This window comes from Enhydra lutris, unplaced genomic scaffold (genome assembly GCF_002288905.1).
Source record: "Enhydra lutris kenyoni isolate GAN:26980312 unplaced genomic scaffold, ASM228890v2 scaffoldscaffold2, whole genome shotgun sequence".
In the NCBI taxonomy this organism is placed as follows: Eukaryota; Metazoa; Chordata; class Mammalia; order Carnivora; family Mustelidae; genus Enhydra; species Enhydra lutris.
The window spans coordinates 54,726,225-54,747,898 of record NW_019154086.1 but is presented as its reverse complement, the minus strand read 5'-3'; the positions used below and the strand labels follow the sequence as shown (position 1 = coordinate 54,747,898).

The 21,674-nt window shown below is 47.7% G+C and overlaps 1 protein-coding gene across 3 annotated transcripts in view; it reads left to right on the top strand.

Moving 5' to 3' along the window:
* The first annotated feature begins 1,115 nt into the window (after positions 1-1,115).
* The window catches only part of LOC111148615 (BOC cell adhesion associated, oncogene regulated), a 70,040-nt gene continuing 49,481 nt past the window's right edge, over positions 1,116-21,674 (top strand). Inside the window, exons 1-2 of one of the 3 annotated variants that reach the window (XM_022505360.1) lie at positions 1,116-1,262; positions 5,360-5,451. Coding sequence is in view for 1 of the 3 variants with exons in the window: in XM_022505341.1 (XP_022361049.1) it covers positions 7,358-7,647 (290 nt within the window). In the remaining 2 variants the exon portion in view is untranslated. Of the gene's footprint in view, positions 1,263-5,359; positions 5,452-7,357; positions 7,648-18,527; positions 18,580-21,674 lie in introns of those variants that run through there. The other 2 variants (XM_022505341.1, XM_022505369.1) reach the window with 2 other exon arrangements.

Sequence of the window (21,674 nt, the reverse complement as noted above, 5' to 3'; positions counted from 1 at the left end):
CAGCAATCTGTTTTTCGTAAGGCTCCAGGAGGTTCTGATGCCGCTCAGGTGTGAGAACCGCTGCTCTGAATTGTTTTCTGCCCAACACTAAAGGGAGGTTTTAACACACACGCACACACGGAGGTAACTAACTCTTCTCTATGGCCATCCTACCTCCCTGTCCCTGCCCCCCCTCTCATCCTTTTCCTGCTTCCTCATCTCAGGATGATAAATGGAGGTCAGGGCAGGGCGCTGTCAATGCAAGGCGCGCAAACCCTCCCTCCCAAACCCACGGGGTGGGTCGGGGTAGGTGGTGTCGGGACTTCCCCGACACTGGTTTCCTGATCATTTTCTTGACAACCGCTGCCCCACTTTGGGGAGGGGGGACGTTTAATAACAAAGTTTTGGTTTTAATGCCTTAGCCAATAGTTTGCAGAATAACGAGAAAACTATTGAGAGAGGGGTGTCGGAAAAAGTTTCCGGGAGAAGTGACTGAGAGAGAAGGATAACGTTGGAGAGCAAGGGTCTGAGGTGAAGCTAAAGAGAAAATGAGGGTTCAGGGGTGTGGGAGAAAGGCAGAGGGCATTGCTCTTGGTATGGGAAAAGAGCAGTTAGGGAAAGAGCGCGGGACTGGAGTGCAATAGAAAGAAAATGGGCATTAGTAGAAAAACTGAGTCTGAGGGACTGTTTTTTGGGGGGGTTCCCCCCCAAGCTTCCTTTCCTTTCCAAGACTTTTTCTCTGCTCCATCTTGCTCCTCCCCCTCCTCCCCGCCTCCTCTGCTCCCCCTCCTCCTCGCGCGGTAATGGGAGGCTCCTAAGCAGGAGAAGCAAAAGAAGGAATTGTTTGCGAGTTCAGTCATCCAAAAAAGCTTCTTCCATATGGAGGGACCGGGTGCGCTGCGCGCGGCGTCCCCTGCCTTGTCCTGCTGCTGCCGCCGCCGCCGCGCCCCCCGCTTCCTGCCGCAGAGACCCTGAGCCCCGGCCCGCCGGTGTCAGCCGCGGCGCGCACGCACGCACACTCACCCTCACACACACGCACAGACACACACTCACACCCGCCACAGCCGCACGCGCCCGCACGAGCCCTCCCTCCCCGGCCGGCAACTTCTCGGGCCGGGGCTCCTTTGTTGCTCCCGCAGCGGCAGCTCTCGGGTTTTGTGAGTCCCTGAGTGTCACGGTGCGGGTTGTGTGTCCGTGCGGCGCGGTGCTGTGTGGCTGCCTCCGCGCCCACCGCGCCGGCCCTCGGGCCTCGCTAGCCCTTCCCAGGAGCCGCTGCGCCAGAGGTGAGTCACGTCGCTGAAGTTTGTTTTCTTTTCACAAAAAGTTGTGTTTCTCTGTTGGTTTTGGGGAGAGGGGGAGGGCGGGAGGCGGTCGCAGGCCGGGCGAAGCCGCGGGAGAGATGACGGCGGGAGCGGGTCCGGGCGCTCGGCCCGCGGGCTCCGGAGGGGGCTGAGGCCGAGGCAGGCGCGCGGAGCGCGGGACGAGAAGTCGGACGAAGCGGGCTTCGGGGTGCCGGGGTATCCGCCGCGGGAGAGCCGCGGCCGGGCCGGGGCCGCCGCGTCTGGTTCCCTGCGGCGCAGACTGGCCGGCCGTTCCCGGAAGCTTGTTGGTGGAAGCAGGGCCCGACCGCCTCCGAAACTTGCCCCGGAGCCTGACACCGGTGCTCCGGCTCCGTGCGCCGGGCGCTGGGGGAAGCCCGCAGGGGGTCGGCGGAACCCGGGGTTGCCCTGCACCCGCCGGCCTCTCGGGGGCGGGGGGTGCTTACCGCCCTGCGTTTCAAAGGGAAAGCCCCGAAGTGAGGGACCGAACGGACTGGGAGCGAAACAGCCCCTGAAGAGCATCCCGAGGGCGGGGGGGGATCAAGGGGCGAGGCTGAAGTGGGGTGTTCAGAGGTGTTTGTGGGGTTGGGGCGGCGGCAAGGGGGAGTGTGTGAGTGTTGGTTCCCGCGCGAAGCATCCCCCTGGAGTTGTGTTCTTTGGGTTTTTGTTTGTGTAACTGGGAGAGGTGGGAAGGGGCCTAGGGAGGGGCAAGGAGGCCAGGCAGAATTTTCTGCTGGATCTTCAAAGGCCTTGCTTCACTTGCAGGTTGCCAAAGGTTAGTTAGCTCTTCCGGGTGATAGGAGGATTTTGAGAGGTAGGGCGGCCTCAGACTTGGAGGACTTCAGGGAGCCCTGGGGATCCATTTAGTTTTGTTTGGGGGGGATGGGGGTGGCAGTGACAGGGTGACTTGAAAGGTTGTTGTGTTCTTCCAGAGATGTGGCAGTAGAGCTAAGAATATACCCAAACCACACGCCAGCAATCCTAAACAGGCACTCTGTGGGTGTGGTGGGGTGTTCTGCCTCGCCCCCATCCCTTCTTAGCAAGTTCCCGTGGGTTCGAAGAAGTTTTTGACTCAGAGTTACCTCTTTGAGAGGACTGAGTGAAAAGTACGCTTTGGTTTCAGACTCTTGTGCCGGCTTTAAATACCCTGTACAGGAGTCATCTTTGTCACCTAGTTCTTTGTTGTTCAGATCTTTGCAAACGTTGGATATTAAATAAATGTAATTTTCCAAAATTCTTGAGTGCCCAAGTGTTTTTGATTTACTCCACAACTGGCCCCTGCACGGCTCAGCTCCGTGATGGTTTTTTCATCCCTCTGGTTACAGCCAATAAATCAATTTCCATTTCTTCCTGGTCAGCATGGACAATATTATAACCCGGTCTTGTTGGACTAAAGTGGGGGCTGGGGCCCCTCTACATCTGGGTGACCTATTTTCTGAACTTAAGTGAATCTGAGGCAAGAGCTTGGCTGTTTTGAGGTATGTAACAGGTTTCCCAGGAACATTTCTGAGGTCTTATAATTGGCACTTTTTAATGGTCTCATAATTGAAACCCAGAAGGTTCCCATGGTAATCTTGAAGCACCTTGGGGTCAGTGGGACAGGCAGGGTGGAAACAGCAGTGGAGTTATGATTTTTCTGCCAGATGAGTTTTAGAGGGAGTTTATGTGAGAGGTAGAAAGGAAAGAAGTTAAGAGTTGCCACATTGTGCCACTTTGCTGACACTGCCCAACCCCCAACCCCCCCCCCAACCCCCCTTTATTTCTCAGTTTGGCTCTTCAGGAGACAGGAGGCTGTCTATTCCTGTGAAATCTGAGGATTGAGATGTCAGACACTGGCCCTTTCATCCTCTTTCAAGAGATCTGAGAGGAGTAACATTACAAGAGACATTTCCTCAGGAGAAATTGCCCAAGACACAGATATTGGCTTTACTCCAGACAGATTGCTAGAGGCCATGATGGTTGGTTCCATGACCACAGCTAGGGGTGGGGGACAGAGGACCCTGCTTAACTGTGGATTGGTTGGCCTACTTGTGATAAGAGGGTGTTCCTTTCCATCCTCCAAATGGATTTGGAGATTTTCCATTCTTTGAAATGTTCTTTCAAGTGTTTGGGCTCCCAGCTCTCTTCTGCAACTTATCTGTGATTTCCATTCCCCAAGAAGGAGTAGGGAATTTTACTCCTTAAATAACTCAGTTGACCTCCCCAGGGACCCCTAGGACTTCAGCAAGAAGAGCTTGAAGTGAGTCTGGTGGTCACAGTATTCCATGAGACCCTAGGGGGTCTGGGTTCAGATTTCAACAAAGTCACTAGTGGGGTTAACGAATAATGGGCTTTCTCTCTGCTTTTCAAACAAGTGGGAGGAAGCTGAAGAAGACCCAGATGCACCAGTACTTTCTGGCCTCTTGAGTAGGGAAGTATTAACCTGGCACCAAAAGATATTACTACATTTGTAGTCTGCTTTCTGAGGGTGGGGTGGGGGGGTGGAATAAGAGAAATGGGAAGGGAGTGCAAATTGGGAAGGCAGAGGAAATAAAAGTGATTTGTTACATTAAAAAAACCTATTTACCTTATCACTTAGAACTTTGTGTCTAAAAAAGTTCAGCAAACATTTCTAGTACATCAGACCCTGGACTGGGAGCTTTTTTGCCCCGGAAGAATAAGCTTTCTTAGTTAAAGGGTGATTTTCCAAACTAACCCCCCCCCCCCAATTTTTTTTTCCAAATTTTTACTTATTGCATTAACATCTATTAATAATTTTAAAATGTTCTTTTAAATGGCCCACATTCCCATACTATAACACAACTTGGTTTTCTTTATCCCTGTGCATACATGCTTTTCACATAGTTGTCATAAAAGTGTGATGTTTTTGTAGTCAACAGTGAAGCATCTAGAGATTTTTTGTCCAAAGACTCACAAAGAACAGATGGTCCAACCTACTTCCCTGTTGGTGGGAACAACATAAATCCTTAGAGTGCTCCCACATGGAACCTTCACATGTAATATTTTCCTTGTATATGAGACCGAATCAGATATTTGGGGTGGGAATGGAAGTGGGTGTTTTTAATCTAGAAATCCATGGTTACAAAAAGCCTTCCTAAATAGGGCTCTTTTCTTCCTTGGAGGCTTCAGCATTGGTATGGATGGAGAAGGGGAGGAAGAAGTCTGGAGGTAATGTTTAGAGGCTCCATCTCAAAGGTCACTGAGGTGGGGTTTTGGGAACTTAGGTTGAAGCCCTGGCTCTTCTGAGGACTCCGTCCACACCGACTCAAACCACTGAACAAACTCCTCGATCCTTGCGTCTCCACTGCCACTGTGTTAGCCTCCCTCTTCAAGCTTGCCCCATCATTCCTGCCCTTCCTTTTATCCTTCCTCCATCTATACCATCTTTTCCATGGCTGCTACCACCAGGCTTCTTCATGCCCTTGACAACTTCTGTTGATGCATGGCTAGAATCCCTACTAGCTACCTATCACCACACCACCCATCCTCCATCAGTCCCATAAACAGGTCACCACCCAGCTTCAAACAGTCTCAGTTTACAACCCAAATTCCATAGCCCTCTCACATGTGGCTCTGTCCTACCTCGTGATCATACTACTTTAGTAGGAACCTTCTGTTGCAGCCCAAACCTAACTAGTAGCTGACCCTTGATTTTTGCCTGGTTCATTCCTTGCTTCCTACCTTAACACCCCAAACCCCTTTCCTGTAAGTCCACCTTACTTTGTATGAGGCCTGCTAATAATGTCCTCTTGAGAGAGATTTGGTGAATATTGATGAAAATGGGCTGTTGGTTGCAAAGGTAATGGTTTATAAGATCAGACTTTTTTCAGTGTAATCATTTTCTTTAATCCATGGCTCATTTCATTTCTACAAGGGACCAGGTAACTAGAGATTTAAGGAAGCCTAGGATCTTAGAAAAACTGCTTTTTCTGTTTTCTTATTTATAAAATGGATTAATAAGGAATTACTATGATTTATAACAATGCACTTTATAAAAAGCCAGTACTTCTGAACTGTTTATTTTGTTGTTCAAAAGATAAGACATTTCTCTTTTTTCCCAGTCCCAGCACAAACTTCCTGGAACCCATGACCCATGAAGTTTTGTCAACACTCACACCATCTGAGGGTAGCAGCAATGAAGTAGAAGAAGCAGGTGAGGTTTTCTGCCCACAGTCTAATACCAGTGCCCTATTGGATCAGTTGGTTTTTTTTTTTTTTTTTTTTTTTTTTTTTTTTTTTTTTTTTTTTTTTTTTTTTTTTTTTGACACTTCATGTTTTGTCTTGCCTCTTGAGGACAGAGTGTTTCTCATCCTTTAGCATTAGAAGGGTCTGGCTCTGAGTGGAATCTGGGCCAAACAGATTAATTCTAGTTCAGGTCAGACACTCTTTCAGTCAAAGCCAGTGGTGACCTCCTTCCCCTGGGCTGGCTGTTTTAATCTTCCTTTCCTTGAGGCAAATCTGTTCAACATGTTGAACATGTTGGATACACACCATTTACCATGGAGTTTGGAGACCGAGGCTGCTGTAGAAAAATCCTGCTTAGGTTTGGGCGAGGAAAGCCCTGTGTTTATGTCTCTGTCAGTGGTATTACAGCAAATGCCTTGTGATTTGCTATACTGGGCAGTGTTTATCTCACAAAACCCAGAGGGATTCTGTGTCATCCCAACTTTTGAAATAAAGTTAGGAAATAATTTCTCCTTTCCTAATGGTGAATTTGGCCTTATCTTCAAAGAAGGCCTTTGATGTTTGGGATAGGATTATTGGGCAGTAAGAGGAAATCATAGGCGAGAGATCAGAGCCAATAATACAGAGTCAGCCTCACTTGGTTGCCAGAGAAAATGTTGAGGAAAGTCTCAACTAGTTCTCCTGGTAAGTAACAAAGTACATAACATGACCAGGGTGAGTAGGGTTGAATAAAATTAAAAAAAAAAAAAAAAACATAAGAGCTGAGCAGCAGAAAGTATGGCAAAGGAGTGTTTATTCTTCCCTAAAATGAGTTTGGACAGCATTGGACAAGATGAGGCTGATGATGTATGTGTAGGCTGGCGCCTTCATCCTTTCAATAAGCTTTTATTGGGCACCTGCTCTGTGCCTGGGATCAATACCAGAGCCCACACCATCCAGAATTGCATTATTGAAGTGAGGGGAACACTGCAGTACAAACTGTAGTGTTAAAGTACTTGGACAGGGTCAGTTAAGAAAGGCTTCTTGAGGGAGGAGAGTCAGTATCTCAGACTAAATCTTAAAGGCAGAGATGGGACTAGCAGGACTGAACTGTTCTTTGGCTTCTGCCTGTACGTGTTCGTGATTTTCTCCCCGAAAACTTACTTTTCTTTAGCAGATGATAGGCTCAAGTGTTCTTGAGATAGGAGATTGCAAGTTCAGAGTACTTTTGTTAATTTTAAAAATTGAAAGTTCTGCATTGAATACAGAACCTCAGAAATTTGAGTCTTACGATTCTAAAACCAGTAATTCAATAGCTGTCATTGGGAGGCCAGTGGGTGAGGGATGTGTGATTTTTTTTTTTCTTTCTCATCCATGTCAGATTTCAGCTGAGAAGTTTAGAAACAACATGCCTGAATTCAGCTTTTTACCTTTCAGTTTCATTTGCCCTTTGTTCTACTGTTTGCACCAGGTTTGCTAACTCTGAAATCCTTTCCAGAGTAGCCAGTGAGGGAACATCCTGTCACACAGTATGGGAGCTAAAGGTAAGAGGAAGAGGGCCTGCAGAGCTGGTTGACCTAGGAGATAAGCCCCTCCCCCCCACCCCCAGGCAGGGCTGGAATTGGACTCTGGAGTAGGATGCTCCCCCACATCCCCGGCCCTGCCAGTATTTTTCCAGGGTAGTCCCAGCCAGGTGCCTTTACTAGTCTGAGTTTACCTAACATTACAATCACAGCAGCTTTATTAGGTATGGGTCACAGTTAATTGGAGGGGAAAATTGGGGGGTTCTGGCTTTATTACTTTTCTATGAAAGCAGAGACGGCTCTTAATTATTTCACAGATCATCCCTGCTCCTTGACTCTCTTTCTGCCCTTAATGACTATCATCCCTCAGTGATGTTTTGCTCGCTCTTCCTTTTTATGTACCTATGTCCACGTGAGGGCGATTTCATAACGCAGCCAGTCAGCACAGGGAGACCACAGAAAGCGATGGAAATTCATGACTGTTTACCTCTCATTATGAATGGATGTTTTGTAGTGAACAAGTTACATAAAAACCTACTGTGTTACAGCCAAGAGTTAGATTCTAATGACTCTTCCAATGTACAGGCCTTCCGAGTAATCACCTGCAACCCTTCCTTGACACCACTGGTGGTCTGCCGTCTTGAAGGCTGTGTCCACTCCAGGTGAAAGCCCCATGGTCAGGTGCTTCTCGTTCTATAGCCTTGTGTTGCAGAGATGGAGACTGGGTGTTTAGGCCTGGCTCTCGCCTGTCTGGACTGTGGCAGCTTGCCAGCAAGTTTCACTGGGTGGTCTTTGACAATGGGAGAGAGGAGGGATGGGGGAGCTCAGCTCTCCTACCCAAAGGGGAACAAGAAGGTTGGCAGCCAATCCCCTGTCACTGAAACACCACAAAGGTCTTGAGTGCTGGTGAAAAAAAATGGAACAGGTTGCTGAGGGTGGTATTGTAAAGGGGTTCGTTTTTGTTCCTCTGATTTTATAGACAGAGCCTTGCGTTTATGTAGTGAGGCTCCCTCAGGAGGGTGAGGACACAGGAAGAGCAGACACCCTTTACCATGGGAGCGGAGAATTACTCTTCTCACCCCATTCCTGGTGCCAACGAGGCAGCCCCTCCTGCCTCTTCTGTCCTTACAGTGACGTGCAGGATGTTAGCTGCCATTTAATGAGCACCGACCGTGTGCTGGGCCCTCTGCTAAGCCTATAGGTACTACCCCTGCATTCCCCAAGCACCCCTCCACAGTCCTGTGGAGACGGGCAGTATGATCCTGTTCTGCAGATGAGGGGCCAGGGCTTAAAGAATTGTAGTGACTTGTTCTGTGTTCACAACCACTAAGTGGTGGAGCCAAGATTTCATTGAAAGACTGCTGACTCCAAAACTCAGGCTTTGTAGGAAAAAAATGTCCAGACAATCTCTCCTGCTATTCTTTTGCAACTAACAAGTGTAAGGAGCTGGTGGGGGCCTTTAGGAAGCTTACCTGAAGAGACACGAACTGAAAACCGGGACCATAGCTGGAAGATTTCGTCCAGTGCAGCAGCAGCACAAGGGAAGCCAGGCTTTGTGACATGCTTGTGCTAGACTTCATAGATAGTTGTGAGAACCGCCTCCACCTGGGTCTTATCTCAGAACATGTCTTCTGTCTCTCCCATCCCCCCTCCCCCATTATCTGCATTGGCTGTGCTGAGTCTTTGCGTCCACTGTAGATGCCAGCTGAATCCACTTGCTCCTCAGGTTTCTGCAAGTCTGATCAAGCAGGTCCTCTGTGCCCTCAGCGGGGAGAGGGGGAGAAGGTGCTTGGCCCAGCAGATTCTTTTCCTGGTTAGGAGAAGTGGCAGCATGTACAGAAAGATAGCCCGGGAAAGGAGGTAGGAGCTTTGACAGACAGGTAACTGACAGGAGATGGTAACTTGCAGGCAGATACTCATGGGACAGCCAGCAGGAAGGATTCTACAGGCAGTTACCTGCAGGAGAGCACAGCAACCTTCTACCTCCCAGCTGAGGGCAGTGGTGAAGACTTGGCTATGGAGGACTCATAGCTGCCCTGAGTTCCTTGTTTTTCTTTAACAGACATGGACAGCCTGAAGCCAGGGGGTTCTGCTTTTTGGCAGCGAATCACACAAGACATTTTGGGTTTAAGCAATAGTTACGTGACCAACTAGCTGGGTAACTGAGAGGAGTCACAGAAACTCTGAGCCTTTGTTTCCCCATCCCCACAAAGCTGCCTTTCAGAGCACTATTAGGATGCAGAAAGATCGCATAAGAGAACGCTTTTGATTCAGAATGTCTGCTCTCATCAGAAACCCAAGTTCTCTGGCATCTTGCCCGCTAGGATGAGTTAGGAGGTAAGACCTGCAAGGGAACTGGCTAGAGGTCAGAGCGTGGCCATATGGGCTGCACCTGCTTCCTGGGTTGTATCTGTGTTTTCTGAGGGCAGGAGCCTGGTCTAGAGGCAGCTCATCCTATCGCCAGAAACCCTTCCCAAGCTCCAGACAAGCTGTCTTTCTCCCCGTTGAGGGAAGAGGCGGTTGGGGAGGGAGGGTCTCAGGGTCTGGCAGGAGTTGGGAGAGGAAAAGATCTTATGGCAAGGGGATCCTGGCTGACGTTCTTCCTGAGGGAGGAAAAACAGAGGCGTCTAGGGGAGTGTCTGGAGTGACCCCTCTGAGAAGATAGAGTCTGGAATGACTCTTATTAGAAGGTTGTTCAGGAGGAAGCAGTACTTTTAGGGCCACGTCCAGGTTGGAGATTGTGTGGCATACTGGTTAAATGTGGGCTTTGGAACCGGAAAGGCCTGGACTTGCATCCTGGCCTTGCCAATTGCTAGGTATATGACCCTGGGCTAGTTTCCTAGACTCTGAAACCCCAATTTCTTAAGGTTGTTGTAAAGAGAAGCAAGAAATGGTATATAATGCATTTATGAAGCACATCATGAGCGCCAGTAGAAGGCAGCTGTTGGGAGGAAAGGAGAGGAAAGAGGAGCATCGGGAAGTAAGGATTACTGATGGATTGAGCAGCTGGAAGGAGGGCTGGGGGGAAGGCTGTGCCAAGGGAACCGCCTGTTTAAGGCTATACAGGGATAAAGGAGTGAGCAGATGGGGACAGAGAGGATCCCACAGTGGGACAAAACCCTGCCCAGTGCACCCTTAGGTGTCCTCAGACCTGGTCAATAGGAAGAGAATTCCCACCCAGCCTCCTCCTCTGCTTCTTTCCAGTACACCATTCCATTTTACCTGCGAGGCCGAAACCTTGCTATCCTCTTTAACTCTGTACTTTCTCTCATAGTCCACTTTAGATTGACAAATAATGGCTTTACCTTTAAAATGTATCCAGAATCCTGCAACTTCTTACCACCCAGGTCTTTTACCCCTTCTTACCCATACTGTCAAACTACGGGACTATTGCAGTAGCTTCCTCAAGGTTCTACCTGCTTCCACCCCCACTCCCCTGACTTCCCTGCCCCTAAATCTGGCCACACAGAGAAGTCAGTTTCAACTTCCAATGGAGAAGCCAGAGGTCACTTCTCTGCTCAGAACTCTCCAGGGGGTCCTGTTGAATTCAGAGACAATTCTAAAGCCTTCAGTGTGCTCAGCCCCACCCCTTGCAGCTCTCCCCTCACCTCCCACCCGCCCCCCACTGCCACCCTGGCCTCCTTGCTGCTCCTCCAACTCGCTGAGCAATTTCTTTGCCTTCTGCCTCTAACCTGAACCTAGCTGCCCTTTATTAATTCATCATTCTCTCTCCCTTCAGCCTAATTTATTTTCCCTCAAAGTTATCATCTGCTGACTGGTATCCATCCGTTTGTCCATTTGCTTCCTGCCTGCTTCTCCTCCAGAATGGAAGATCCATGAGACCAGGGATTTTTTTTTTTTTCCTCCTGTGCCTGGATTAGATTCTGATATGTAACTGGTGTTCATTTTTCCCCCCAGTAGTCTGCAGGGCTTGTCTGAATTTTGAAAAAGATATAAGAGTTTTAAACTAAAATCAAATAATTACATATGGATTTATAGAAGAAAAATGCATTCTGGGTTTATGTATATGGGAGTACATGGGAGACTGGTGTGGAGAATTCTAATAATATTTGAGTGTCTGTTTCAGAAATGCCAGGGAGCTGTGTGCTAGGCCACGACAGAAATAGCCCAGGTCTTCTTTGTTCCTCAAGGTGACTGTCTTCAGGGTGGTCTATCGGTGTGCCGGGTGTGCCACCTGTAAGGGGAGCATAAGAACGGACGCCCCCTCTAGCCCTTACTCATCATTCATTTCAGAGGAATTTGTGGAGCGTGTACTTTATGTCCAGCACTGTGCTAAGCCCGGCTAGGAGAGGCAGAGAAGCCCAGCGCCTTCTCTCATTCCACCCAGTTCCACAGACTCAGTGCTCACCTGGGATTTCCCAAGTGTGCCTGGACAGTCCATTTTGCTGTTCCCTTCCAGTATCACAGGGACCTGAGCTGAATTGGAGCTCTGTTGAATTGACTTTGAAACCACAGGCCGGGGACATGAGGAACGTGATGCATTCGAGAATAGTTCAGTTCCCCGCACACATGAGGGCCTTGGGAGCCCGGGGGTCAGGCCCCATGCTAGGCACGCAGGCCACATAGATGTTCTCTGCTGCTGGAGAGCTGACAGCTGTGTACAAGGGACAGCATGATTGGATGTTGGCCCAGTGGGGGACAGATCTGACTTCAAATTGCATCTCAGTCACTTCTGACTTGCTTCTAGATTTAGAAGCAGATGAAGAATAAAAATAGGGATAAAGATCCCAGGAGGTCTTGTGCTGACAACAGATGTGCCTGAGAAATTAAACTACCAAGATTCCTAGACCCAACCTCTACAGCATCTCAGGGAGCTGAAGGCCTGAGCTTCCTCCTTCCGTTTTTTTTTGTTTGTTTGTTTGTTTATTTTAACTCTTAAAAATGAATAGCTTTTTTTCTTACAGGTTGAAATTTACAGAAAAAAATTAAGTAAAAAATACAGAGTTGCCACTGTATTACCCCTGACCTCAGGCCTCTTCTCCCCATATTATCCAGATGTTGGTGCAGTACATTTGTTACAATTGTACAGTTGTTAAGCGAATATAGATACATTGTTATTAACTAAAGTGCATGGTTTACGTTGACTATTTGTATTATACACTCTACGGGTTTTGACAAATGCATAATAACAACTATTCACCATTGCAGTGTCATACGGAATAATAGTTTCACTGCCTAAACATTCCCTGTGCTCCACTTATTAGGCCCTCTCTCTTTCCCTCCCCCAATCCCTGGCAACCAGTGCTCTTTTTTTTACTGTCTTCACGGTTTTGTCTTTTCCAGACTGTCCTGTAGTTGGAATCACACAGTATATAGTGTTTCCAGGTTGGCTTCTTTTACTTGGCAGTCTCCCCTGGTTTTAAATATGGCCTTCTGTCCCCATCCCTTCCCCTCCCCCACATGCCCACATCCATCTGGAGTAAAAGCCCTGTGCTGAAACCCCCCTGACCAGAGCCCACGGGTCCCATGCCTTCATCGTCTCCTAGTGAACATGCCTGGCCCTGGTGCTACTGGAGTTTAGCCCAGGCTGGTAAACTGTCAGGAGCTGTCTGTGTTTTGGTTCCACATCTGGAAGTATCAGCTGTGTAGACCTTCCCATCCCATTCCTAACTAGAGACAGGAGGAGCACATGGGGCTGTTTGTCTTCCTCCTCAGTAGTTTGTTTTACTTGCTTTGGAGCTAGGGAGGAGGGTGGGGAAGTGAGCTTCCCCCAGGCAGGCAGCACTCCTTCACACCCACATCCGCTGGCTGGCCACACGTCCTGGCCTCTGCCGTCACTGCTGTTAGCTCTGTCCAGGTCCCAGTGGTGTCTGCACTGAGCCCTGAGAGTGCGCACTGAGGCCTGTTTTGTGGTCATTTGGGAGGAAGACCAATAGGGGCCAGAAGGACGGAGAGCATTTTCCCTGCCCAGAGGGGCTTCTTTCCTGAATTAGCCTTGTAAGCCAGGATTTCTTGGGAGCTGGAGGTAGGAACCTCGGTATTCAGGGCACTCACCAATCACTCTGAACAGGGAGGTACTCTGAGGGAGTAAGGATGTTCTAAGGGAAGCAGGAGGAGGGAGCTTCTTAAACCTAGGCCCCAGCTAGGGGAAGGGAGGTGCCAGCAAATAGGGTCCTGTGGGTCATCTAGTTAAACCAGGCTGAGAAGTTCCAGGGGCTGAGGAAGGGGGTGTACAAGGTGCAGAGAGCTGCAATCCTGAGGAACAGGGACTGAAATTCAGATCCTAGGTTCCATTGCTTCCTGTTCAGAATAAACACAGAACCGAGGCCAGCTGGGACCTTCGCACCCTGAAGGATGCTGGCAGGTGTGTCAGAGTTTAGTGTGAAAGAGGACAAAGACTCTTTGGCCCCCTTGGGAAGTCAGCTTTTGGACTGTGGAAATTCCATGCTGATGGTCCAAGTCCATACCCCCTCCTCCTCCAGTTTTCTTTCCTCATCCAGTCCACAATCCAAGCTGTATCCTGTTCAGTGACTCCCTAAAGGACCCCAGGTCACCATATATTGGCTCTGCCTAGTTATCCCCAGTGCAAGTGGAGACGAATAGTACCTGTCCCAGGTTTGTCACTAAGATTGTGAGCACTATTGCAGTGGAGTGTTTAAAGTTCTTCAAGCTCTTCAGAGGATAATCTCTCCAGGCAAGTTGTCCTTGACTTTGTGGTTAGGTATGGAATCGGTGTAGCCTCCTGGCCCCCTGTATTCCTGACTCTAGTTTTAGAGCCTAGGAGGCTGTGACAGTGATTACTGACCCTCAACACAGGGGAAGCCTTGGCCCTTGCTGCAGTTTGCTCAAAGAGGCAAACAACAGAAAACTGCTGAATCATATGAATGTGGGCTCCATGTTCCTTACCAAATCCAGCCTGCTCCGCTGTCTCCCTCCTCACATTCTGTCCCCACAGGAGGTACAGTGAGAGTCCTGAGAGAGAATCCCAGACCAGATCCTGTAGGTACATGCCAGGTAGAGCGTGCCTAGGAGCAGGGCACTTTTCCTGAATCAAGAGATAAATATATGATCTGACAAAGCATTTAGGTATTTTCTTCCCCCCTACTGGTCAGTGTGCAGAAGAAATCTCAGGAAGACTGGTTTTGTAAATAGCCTTTATATTTACTAAAATATAAATTTATAAATGCAATGTGTTTTTTTTTTAAATCACCTTTAACATAAAGAATGGCATTCTGTTGGGGATCATGCCAGGACCTCCCAAGATATGGTTGCCTGTTATTACAGGATGCTCAGGGAGGCACAGCACAGGCCTTGCTTGATTTGGGAGCTTCAGCGAGTGTTGGTGGAAGGAAGTCTCTGGGTACAGTCTGGGTCTTTTCTAGTACTTTTCAGAACAGTATGCAGTAATCAAGGCAGGGTCCAAATTTCACCCACTGCCACTCTACTCCTCTCTTTAGAAAAAGCTAGCTTCGATGGTAGCAGAACAAGGAAGCTCCTTATTAGCTAAGGTCTATGTGCTTTCAAAGTCAGAAAGTAAAAAGGAACAGCATACTCAATTAAGATGGAATCCTAGGCAGGCAGAATTCCACCCCCCCCACCCCATCTTCCCCACTCCATTTACCCCACCACCACCACCACACACATACACACAGGAAATTTAACAAAAATGCCCATACTAACGCCATTGGTCTGCATGGGGGGAAAGGCAGAGAAACCTTGTTTCTTTACATCTCAGCCAAGATGGGGTGTGTTTCCCTGCCCAAGGATGGTGTTTTTGACCTATCTTCCTGGTGTGAAGAATGCCACCCTTTGAGACTCCTGATGCTCGCAGACTGCCTCTCTTGAGTCACTTACGATTTTTTTCCAACTAGCCAGCAGTGAGCCTTGAGAGCAGTGCTGTTCGTGCTCCACCAGGCATGGGCCCCTAAACATGTTCCAGACCATCAAATAGTGGCCTCTCCGTTCATCAGCCAACAGATCATTCAGCACTGTGCCTGCTGCCCAGAAGACACTTCTGGCATGGATTGTGAATATCTCTAAAATCCAGACCAGAGGTTGTTTCACACTGAATGGCCTCATCCACATTCTCTCATTAAAGAAGTGCTCGGTCTGAGGAGGTGCTAGACACTCACCATTATCACCGTTGTCATCATTATTGCTCTGACTTGAGATAAATTGCTGACTTAGAATTCTTTCCTAAGCTAGTCTTCTTGGAGCATTTGGCTATTTAAAAAGAGTTTTGTCAGTTATGGTGCATCGGGAATTTTATAGTAGAGACATGGAGGCCAAGAGAAAAGTGATAGATTCGGAAGTCCAAGCCAGTTTTCTTGATGGTCTTTGAGCTGGGCCTCAAGGTCTGCACTTGGTTGATTCTGTAGTAGAGGAAAGCCAGCCAGAGAAGCTGGGGGCACATTGTTGGTGAGATATGCTCAGGGTCCTGGGGAAGGCTCATCCTAGACAAAGAAACCCCAGAAAGGAAACAGAGGGTATGGGTACAGCCCACTTGCTCTAGGTCCTTGCACCAGAGGGCTGGGGAGATAGGCTCTCTAGGTCTCCTCTGGTTGTGGCCAGCAGTCCCCTTTCAGAGATGGGGCTGCCTCTCTGGCCCAATAACGGGGAGTTTTTCAAGGTCAAACAGCCCCTTCCCCACCAAAACCTGGGCACTCACTGAAACCTGCTTTTCAAAATGCTTTTTGGCTTAACTGAGAGGACATTGAGTAGGTAGGTGGGTGGCAGTAGGGGGGTTTCCTGGGAGTTAGTGTGGTATTGGGAAGGTTTGAGATGTTCTAGTTGTCCTTTGAAAAAAAGTTTTATTACTTGTTTGTTTAAAATCTCTATCACAGAGAAGCAGAGAGAATAGTATCATGAATGCCATCTACTCATCACCCAGATTTAACAGTTATCAGGACAAAGTGTTTTTTGTTTTGTTTTGTTTTGTTTTTTTAATATTGGTTTGTTTTCATTACTATCTGTGTGCCAGATGGGACAAGGATGGTAGCCACAAGGTTGCTCTTTCCAAAAGACGTGTGTGTTCCCATCTCCTGGCCCTCCTCACAGTGGCATAGAAAGGAAAGAACACCAGCCTGGGGCACTCGAGTTTGATTCCCAGTTGTTCCATGGTGCTCTGAGATGTTTCTGTGTTACCCCCCAGATGCTGAGCTCTTAGAGAAAGCTTGAACTTTGTCTTTGGATTCTGAAGGCCTAGTATTGAGTAGGTGTTCAGTGAGCATTGATTGACTTATGTGGCAAGTGATTCCATGAGACAGTGGGTTCCATCTGGATAGGTGCAAGTCATGTGAGTGCTTAGTTCACCATTTGGGGAGCAGTTCACCCAAAGTAGGAAGATGGTGGGATTCAGAGTTGGGTAGGGGGTGATTATTTGAACCCTGGGGGACCCTGAGTGTGTAAAGGGTTAGCCTTCACCATTCCAGAGTGAAGGGGCTCCTGCTTCCGCCTAGAAAGAGAGAAAAAGGATTGTAGCAGCACTGCCTGGCCCCCAGATTCTGGAGCCTGCAGGCTGTGGGTGTGGCAGAGCAGGCTCTGAGAATGAGGCTCCATCCCCAGACCCATTCCTCTGGGTGGCCACAGACAGCCCACAAGCTGCCTGCACCACCAGGCCTGCGTGTCATTCCAAGTGCTATTTTATTCACTGTGGCGTTGGCAAGGAACAGGGCTCCTTCGAGTGTGGGGGAGGGGAGTCCACTTCCAGCCTTTGCAGTGCTGGGCAGCTCTGCCTCTCTGTGCCCCTCTGGGCAGGGCTGGGGATGTTAAAGGATATGAAATGGGGTGTTGGAGGAGCATGAGGGCAGATGCTGCAAACACTTCCCCCTCAGATCCAACCCCGGGTGTAGCCAGCAGGGGCCTCAGGCATGGTGGGCCAAGGCCCACAAGAGACCCCAGCCAAAGTCTCCAAGCCCTGACTTTCATCAGCGACCTGCCCCGCCCACTCCCATCCTGATCTTTTTCAGTTTAAACTTCCAGCCCTGTCCTCCCCTCCCATACAACCATGATGTGTGTGTTAGTGTTTTAATTTTTATTCTTGGCAGAAGTTAAGACACAAAATGGATTTGGAAGGAGATGAAACCAGTCTGGGTATATGTTGGGCAGCAGCAGCTTCATTCCTGGAGTGGGCGGGCCGTGGCGGGGGAGGGGTTGGGGTGGGGACCTAGTCTCTAAGGCGAGGGTGGGGAGCTGTCTCCTCCCCTGGTAGGGACCAAACTGAAAAAGGACTGCTTTGGGGAAGGCTGGAAGCCAGAGACTAAGCTATTAACCCTTCGGGATATGGAAGACACAGTTCCAGTGGAGCCGAAGCCCTCTGGTCCAGTATGGTGTCAAATGGCTGTGGGAGTCTTGCTGGTCAACACCTGTCCCCCTTCCAGGGGGTCTGTGAGCCGCTGGAAAGACTGCTCTGTCTTTGTTAAGGGACTCATTGTTACCATTTCAGGTGTTGATGTGCAAGCACTAAGATGTGCAAGCACTAAGATGTGCATGTGCTTGAAGAACTTCTTGTCTTCTGGTCACCTCCCAGTCCCCAGAAGTAGTGATGATGGCCCCAGTCTGGCAAGGGTTACTGTGGCCGGAAGAACTGTTTGAATCTCCTTTTCTATGGTGGAGGCCATCGTGGCCCCCAGAGTAGGCGTTCTTTGCAATGGTTGACCCCCCTTGGATCTTTATTTCTGTGTGAAGAGGAGAAAACTATGAATCTGAAAGTCTGGAGAATATCTGAGGAAATGTGAGAGAAGCTTTAAGAAAATGCTTTATTCTTTAAAATGTCTTAAGATATTCCATTTTTGGAATTAAAAAAAAAGTTTTTAGCATTAGAATTACAAAAGTTTCCTTAAAATACTTTTGTAGGGAACATTTTTATACAAAATTCTCAATTCCAGCCATGGTATCCAATGAAATCAAGGCATTTCTGATATACATTCTGAATCAAAATGGCCCCCAAATCCATGGCAGGGACACCCAGTGGTTCCCAATCTTGGCTGTACATCACAGTTTCCAGGGAAGAGTTGTGAAATACTGCTGCCCTCTCCAGATCGGGACTTATATTTGTGTGAGGTGCTGCCCAGGCATTGGGGTGCTTAGTGTCCCCAAATGATTCTTCAATCCAATAGTGCTTGTGTAAGACCAGAAGGAAGATGAGAGAGGCCAGATTAAGAAGTGGAATAATTTTATTGTCTCTTGCTACATGCTGGTGCATAGAACTTGGATCCAGACTCAAACCACTGCTGCCAGCTTTTGGATGGGATTTGGGCATTCAGACCTCAGGACTGACTCTGAGTGGGGTTGGGGACAATACATCTTTAGGAGTTGAATGCAGGGTGCATTGTGGGATCTGCCAAACCAATCCTTCCCAAAACATGGTAGCCAGTGCGTGACTCCAACTCAGGCTGACTTTGTTTTTTTTCAGCCTTTTGCATTTCCTCCTTTGGAAAACAGGTCATTGTGTATCTGCTTGAAGTGACATCAGGACATCAAGGAGGAACATCAAGACCAGCGATCAGGGGAAGCAGATAAGCCGTGGCTTTGAAGTGTTTACTTAAGCAAGATGCTTAATGTCTCTGAGCCTCAACTGCTGCATCTGTAAAACGGGGATGACAGTACCACCTACTTCACAGAGTTACTTAGAGGTTAGACAAGATAATGCATGTACATTGTCTCACACACAGTAACTCAACAAAAGGTCAAGTACTTTTCTTTGATTTATTCTAAGATTGAGTGTTTTTTTTTCTAATTCCAAAGATATGCCTTAATCCCATATCGCAACAAAACCTGGTATGTTATATTTATTAAGTCTTGATGACTTTTAATTACATTTACAAATCAGCTACATTAGGAAATTTGTACTTGAGGAGGAAAAAGGCAGTCTTTAAATGTTAATATGCCCAACATGATAATTTCAGCAAACTAACTTCTTGATGGATATTTTATTACAATTTACTAAAAAAAGTAATTTCAGACTTGTAAAGGTTAACAATATTAAATGGGTTTACATTTTTTTCGATAACACTTGTCCATACTGTATGGAAGCAGCAGATCCTGGAATTAGGGGAGGTGTTCCTTATAAGCCAGAGTTGTTGAATGTTAGAGAATGGACACAGATACCTCTTTGGATATGATAACGGAACAAAGAGCAACCTTGTAATGGCCCAGTGGGTTGTTGGGAAATGAAGTCCTCAGGTCTATGGGAAGACAAAATAACAGTGATGAAACACTATTTGGAGGTAGCTTTTTTTTTTTTAATTTGTCTTTTTAATAACGAAAATGATAATTACATAGTTAACCACTTTGAATATTTCTAAAGCATTTAATGTAAAAAGTACAAATCCCCTAATCTTTAGAGATAAAAGTTAACACTTAAATGTCTCATGATTTCTGAATAACTATATGGCACATATCATATGCAATTTTTTAAATCACAAAAATGGAATCATGCTGTTTTACAAGTTGCTTTTGGGATATTCTCCAGGAACCTCTTAGGCCACCATTTCCCAGAGTGTATTTGATGAAATTCTCCTCACTAATGGTACTCTGAGAAAAAAGAGTAGTGTGGTCAAATAAGTCCAGGCCTGTGGTTACATAAGTCCAGGTCTGTGGTTAAGTTCAGACTTCAGTGCATACTCTTTCCACCTCTTGGTGATTCAAGGTGCATAACAGAATATTAAAGGCTCTGAAAAGGCCTGCAGTAAAAACAAAACAAAACAAAAACCTAATTAGTTTTTCTTAACATAGCATTTCCCTGCATTATTTTTGCCATCACATATTTACATCCAGTAGATTTTTCAAAGGCCATTTTAGGCACTCTTCTCTAACCTCTCCTCCACCTATTTCCCTCTGCCATCTGTGGCATAATCTTGTGGGGTAGGCAGGAAGAAAAGAGCTCCTCCCTTCATTTAATCAGCAAATCCTTACTGTGCTCCTACCGTGTGCTGAGCACTGTGATCGCTGGTGGGGATACAGGAATGAACAAGCTAGCAATCTCTCTGCCCTCGGAGATGTTAGCTTTCCCTCCTGTGCTGTGATGGCATTAGTCACATCAGGATGGCTTGCACCTGGGAATGGTGGAGCTTCAGCAAGGGATCCTCTCTGCAGCTGGTGGAGCCTTGAACAGCAGGCTAGAATTATCCCCACCCCCGATGCTCCTGTTCCCCACGCTTTGCTCCTGCTATAAATAGTGGTGCCTGACCCAGCTGGCAAGATTCCATGTGTTTGTTTTCTCTGCGTGTGCCAGACCTGCACCAAGGCCACTATGCTTTACAAGTTGGGGAGAACTGACAGGAGATGGGGTCGGTGGCTTCCAGCAGAAGGCAGGGACTGACAGATAGATGGACTGGGGCATGCTTCAGTTCTTCAAATTGGTATTTATTTTAAGTTTTAGGTGGCTTAAAAGAGCTTTGTAATCGAGAAAGAGTGGGGGTGGGCTGTGGACTAAATGTGTATATTTGGGGGTCAGGGAGGTGGTGAAGAAAGTGGGTTTGTATGAGGTCAGATGAGAGAGAAAGTAAACCGTCATGGTCCTTTCCATCCGGAGCTGGCGGTGTTTGCTGTGTGAGCACCACGTGCACACACACGTGTGTGAGTGCGGTTCTATCTGAGAGGTTGTGAGTGCACGTGCCTGGAGAGCGCAGGTGGGGGTGTCCGGCGCCTGAGATACTACCTACTCTTAGCCCTCTTTTGTTGAAATACTAGGGATAAATCTGCAACAAAGATCAGACTAGTGAAAGTATTACTAAAAGTAACCCGAAAGAGAATTATTCAGATTTCATAAGTTGCTATCATGTATTGAGCAACTACTTTGTACAGGTCATTATGCTAGATGGTTTACCAAGGTAATTTGTTTTTTCTTCGACATCCCTGTGTGTGATATTTTATTGTCCTACATCAAAGTGGTTCCTTCTAAGTTCAGGGTAAGGCTTTCTGGTTTGCCGGAAAGTCTGGGAGAGACCTTGTTCTTGTCACAGTGCAGTCAGATGCCAACCAAAGAGTGCTAGCTCCTGATTGCTAGTCTTGGACCTGACTTCAGCAGCTTGACCCCAAGGCTTAGTTTTTCATGTGAACGCTTCCAGATTTTCTGCCAGCATGCACGTTAGGGGTGTGTGTGTTAGGGGTGGTGTGTGTTGGTGTCTGGTGATTGGGGCTGATTTTGCCCAGCATTTGCTTGAATCAGCCCTAAAACCAGATCAACCGCGAAGCAGCTACCTGATTGTCATTCATTCTGGGTCACAGAACCTGAGACTGGCTGCGAGTCCTGTGGAGGGTGTGGATATGGGCCTGGTGCCATTGGCTGCTTAATCATCAGGAGGAAAAGGCACAGAAAATGATTGCAGGTGACACTTAATTGGAGTTGGTGGTGATTATGTCACCTAACAAAGTAAATCAAAGTCTTTTCAACCCCCAGAGTTTTCTAAATGCCCAGCTTCTAAGGAATAGCTCCCGCCTTGACTAGATGACTACAGTTCTTTCTTATCTCTGCCATTTTCACCTTTTGTGTCTCAGGTTGCTATTGGGTCACTCAACATGTATTTGCTGAATACCTAGAACTATTTTGGATGCTGATGACGCCCTTGTGAATATCTTTACCATTCCTGATCCCTGAAGCCTCCATCCAGTAGCCAGGCAGATGGAAAGTAGTGTGATGGTACTTGCACAGGGGAAGTGCAGGACTCTAGGGGAATAAGAGCTGGCTTCCTAACCACTGCCTGATACACAGCGGGTGCCAGGGACA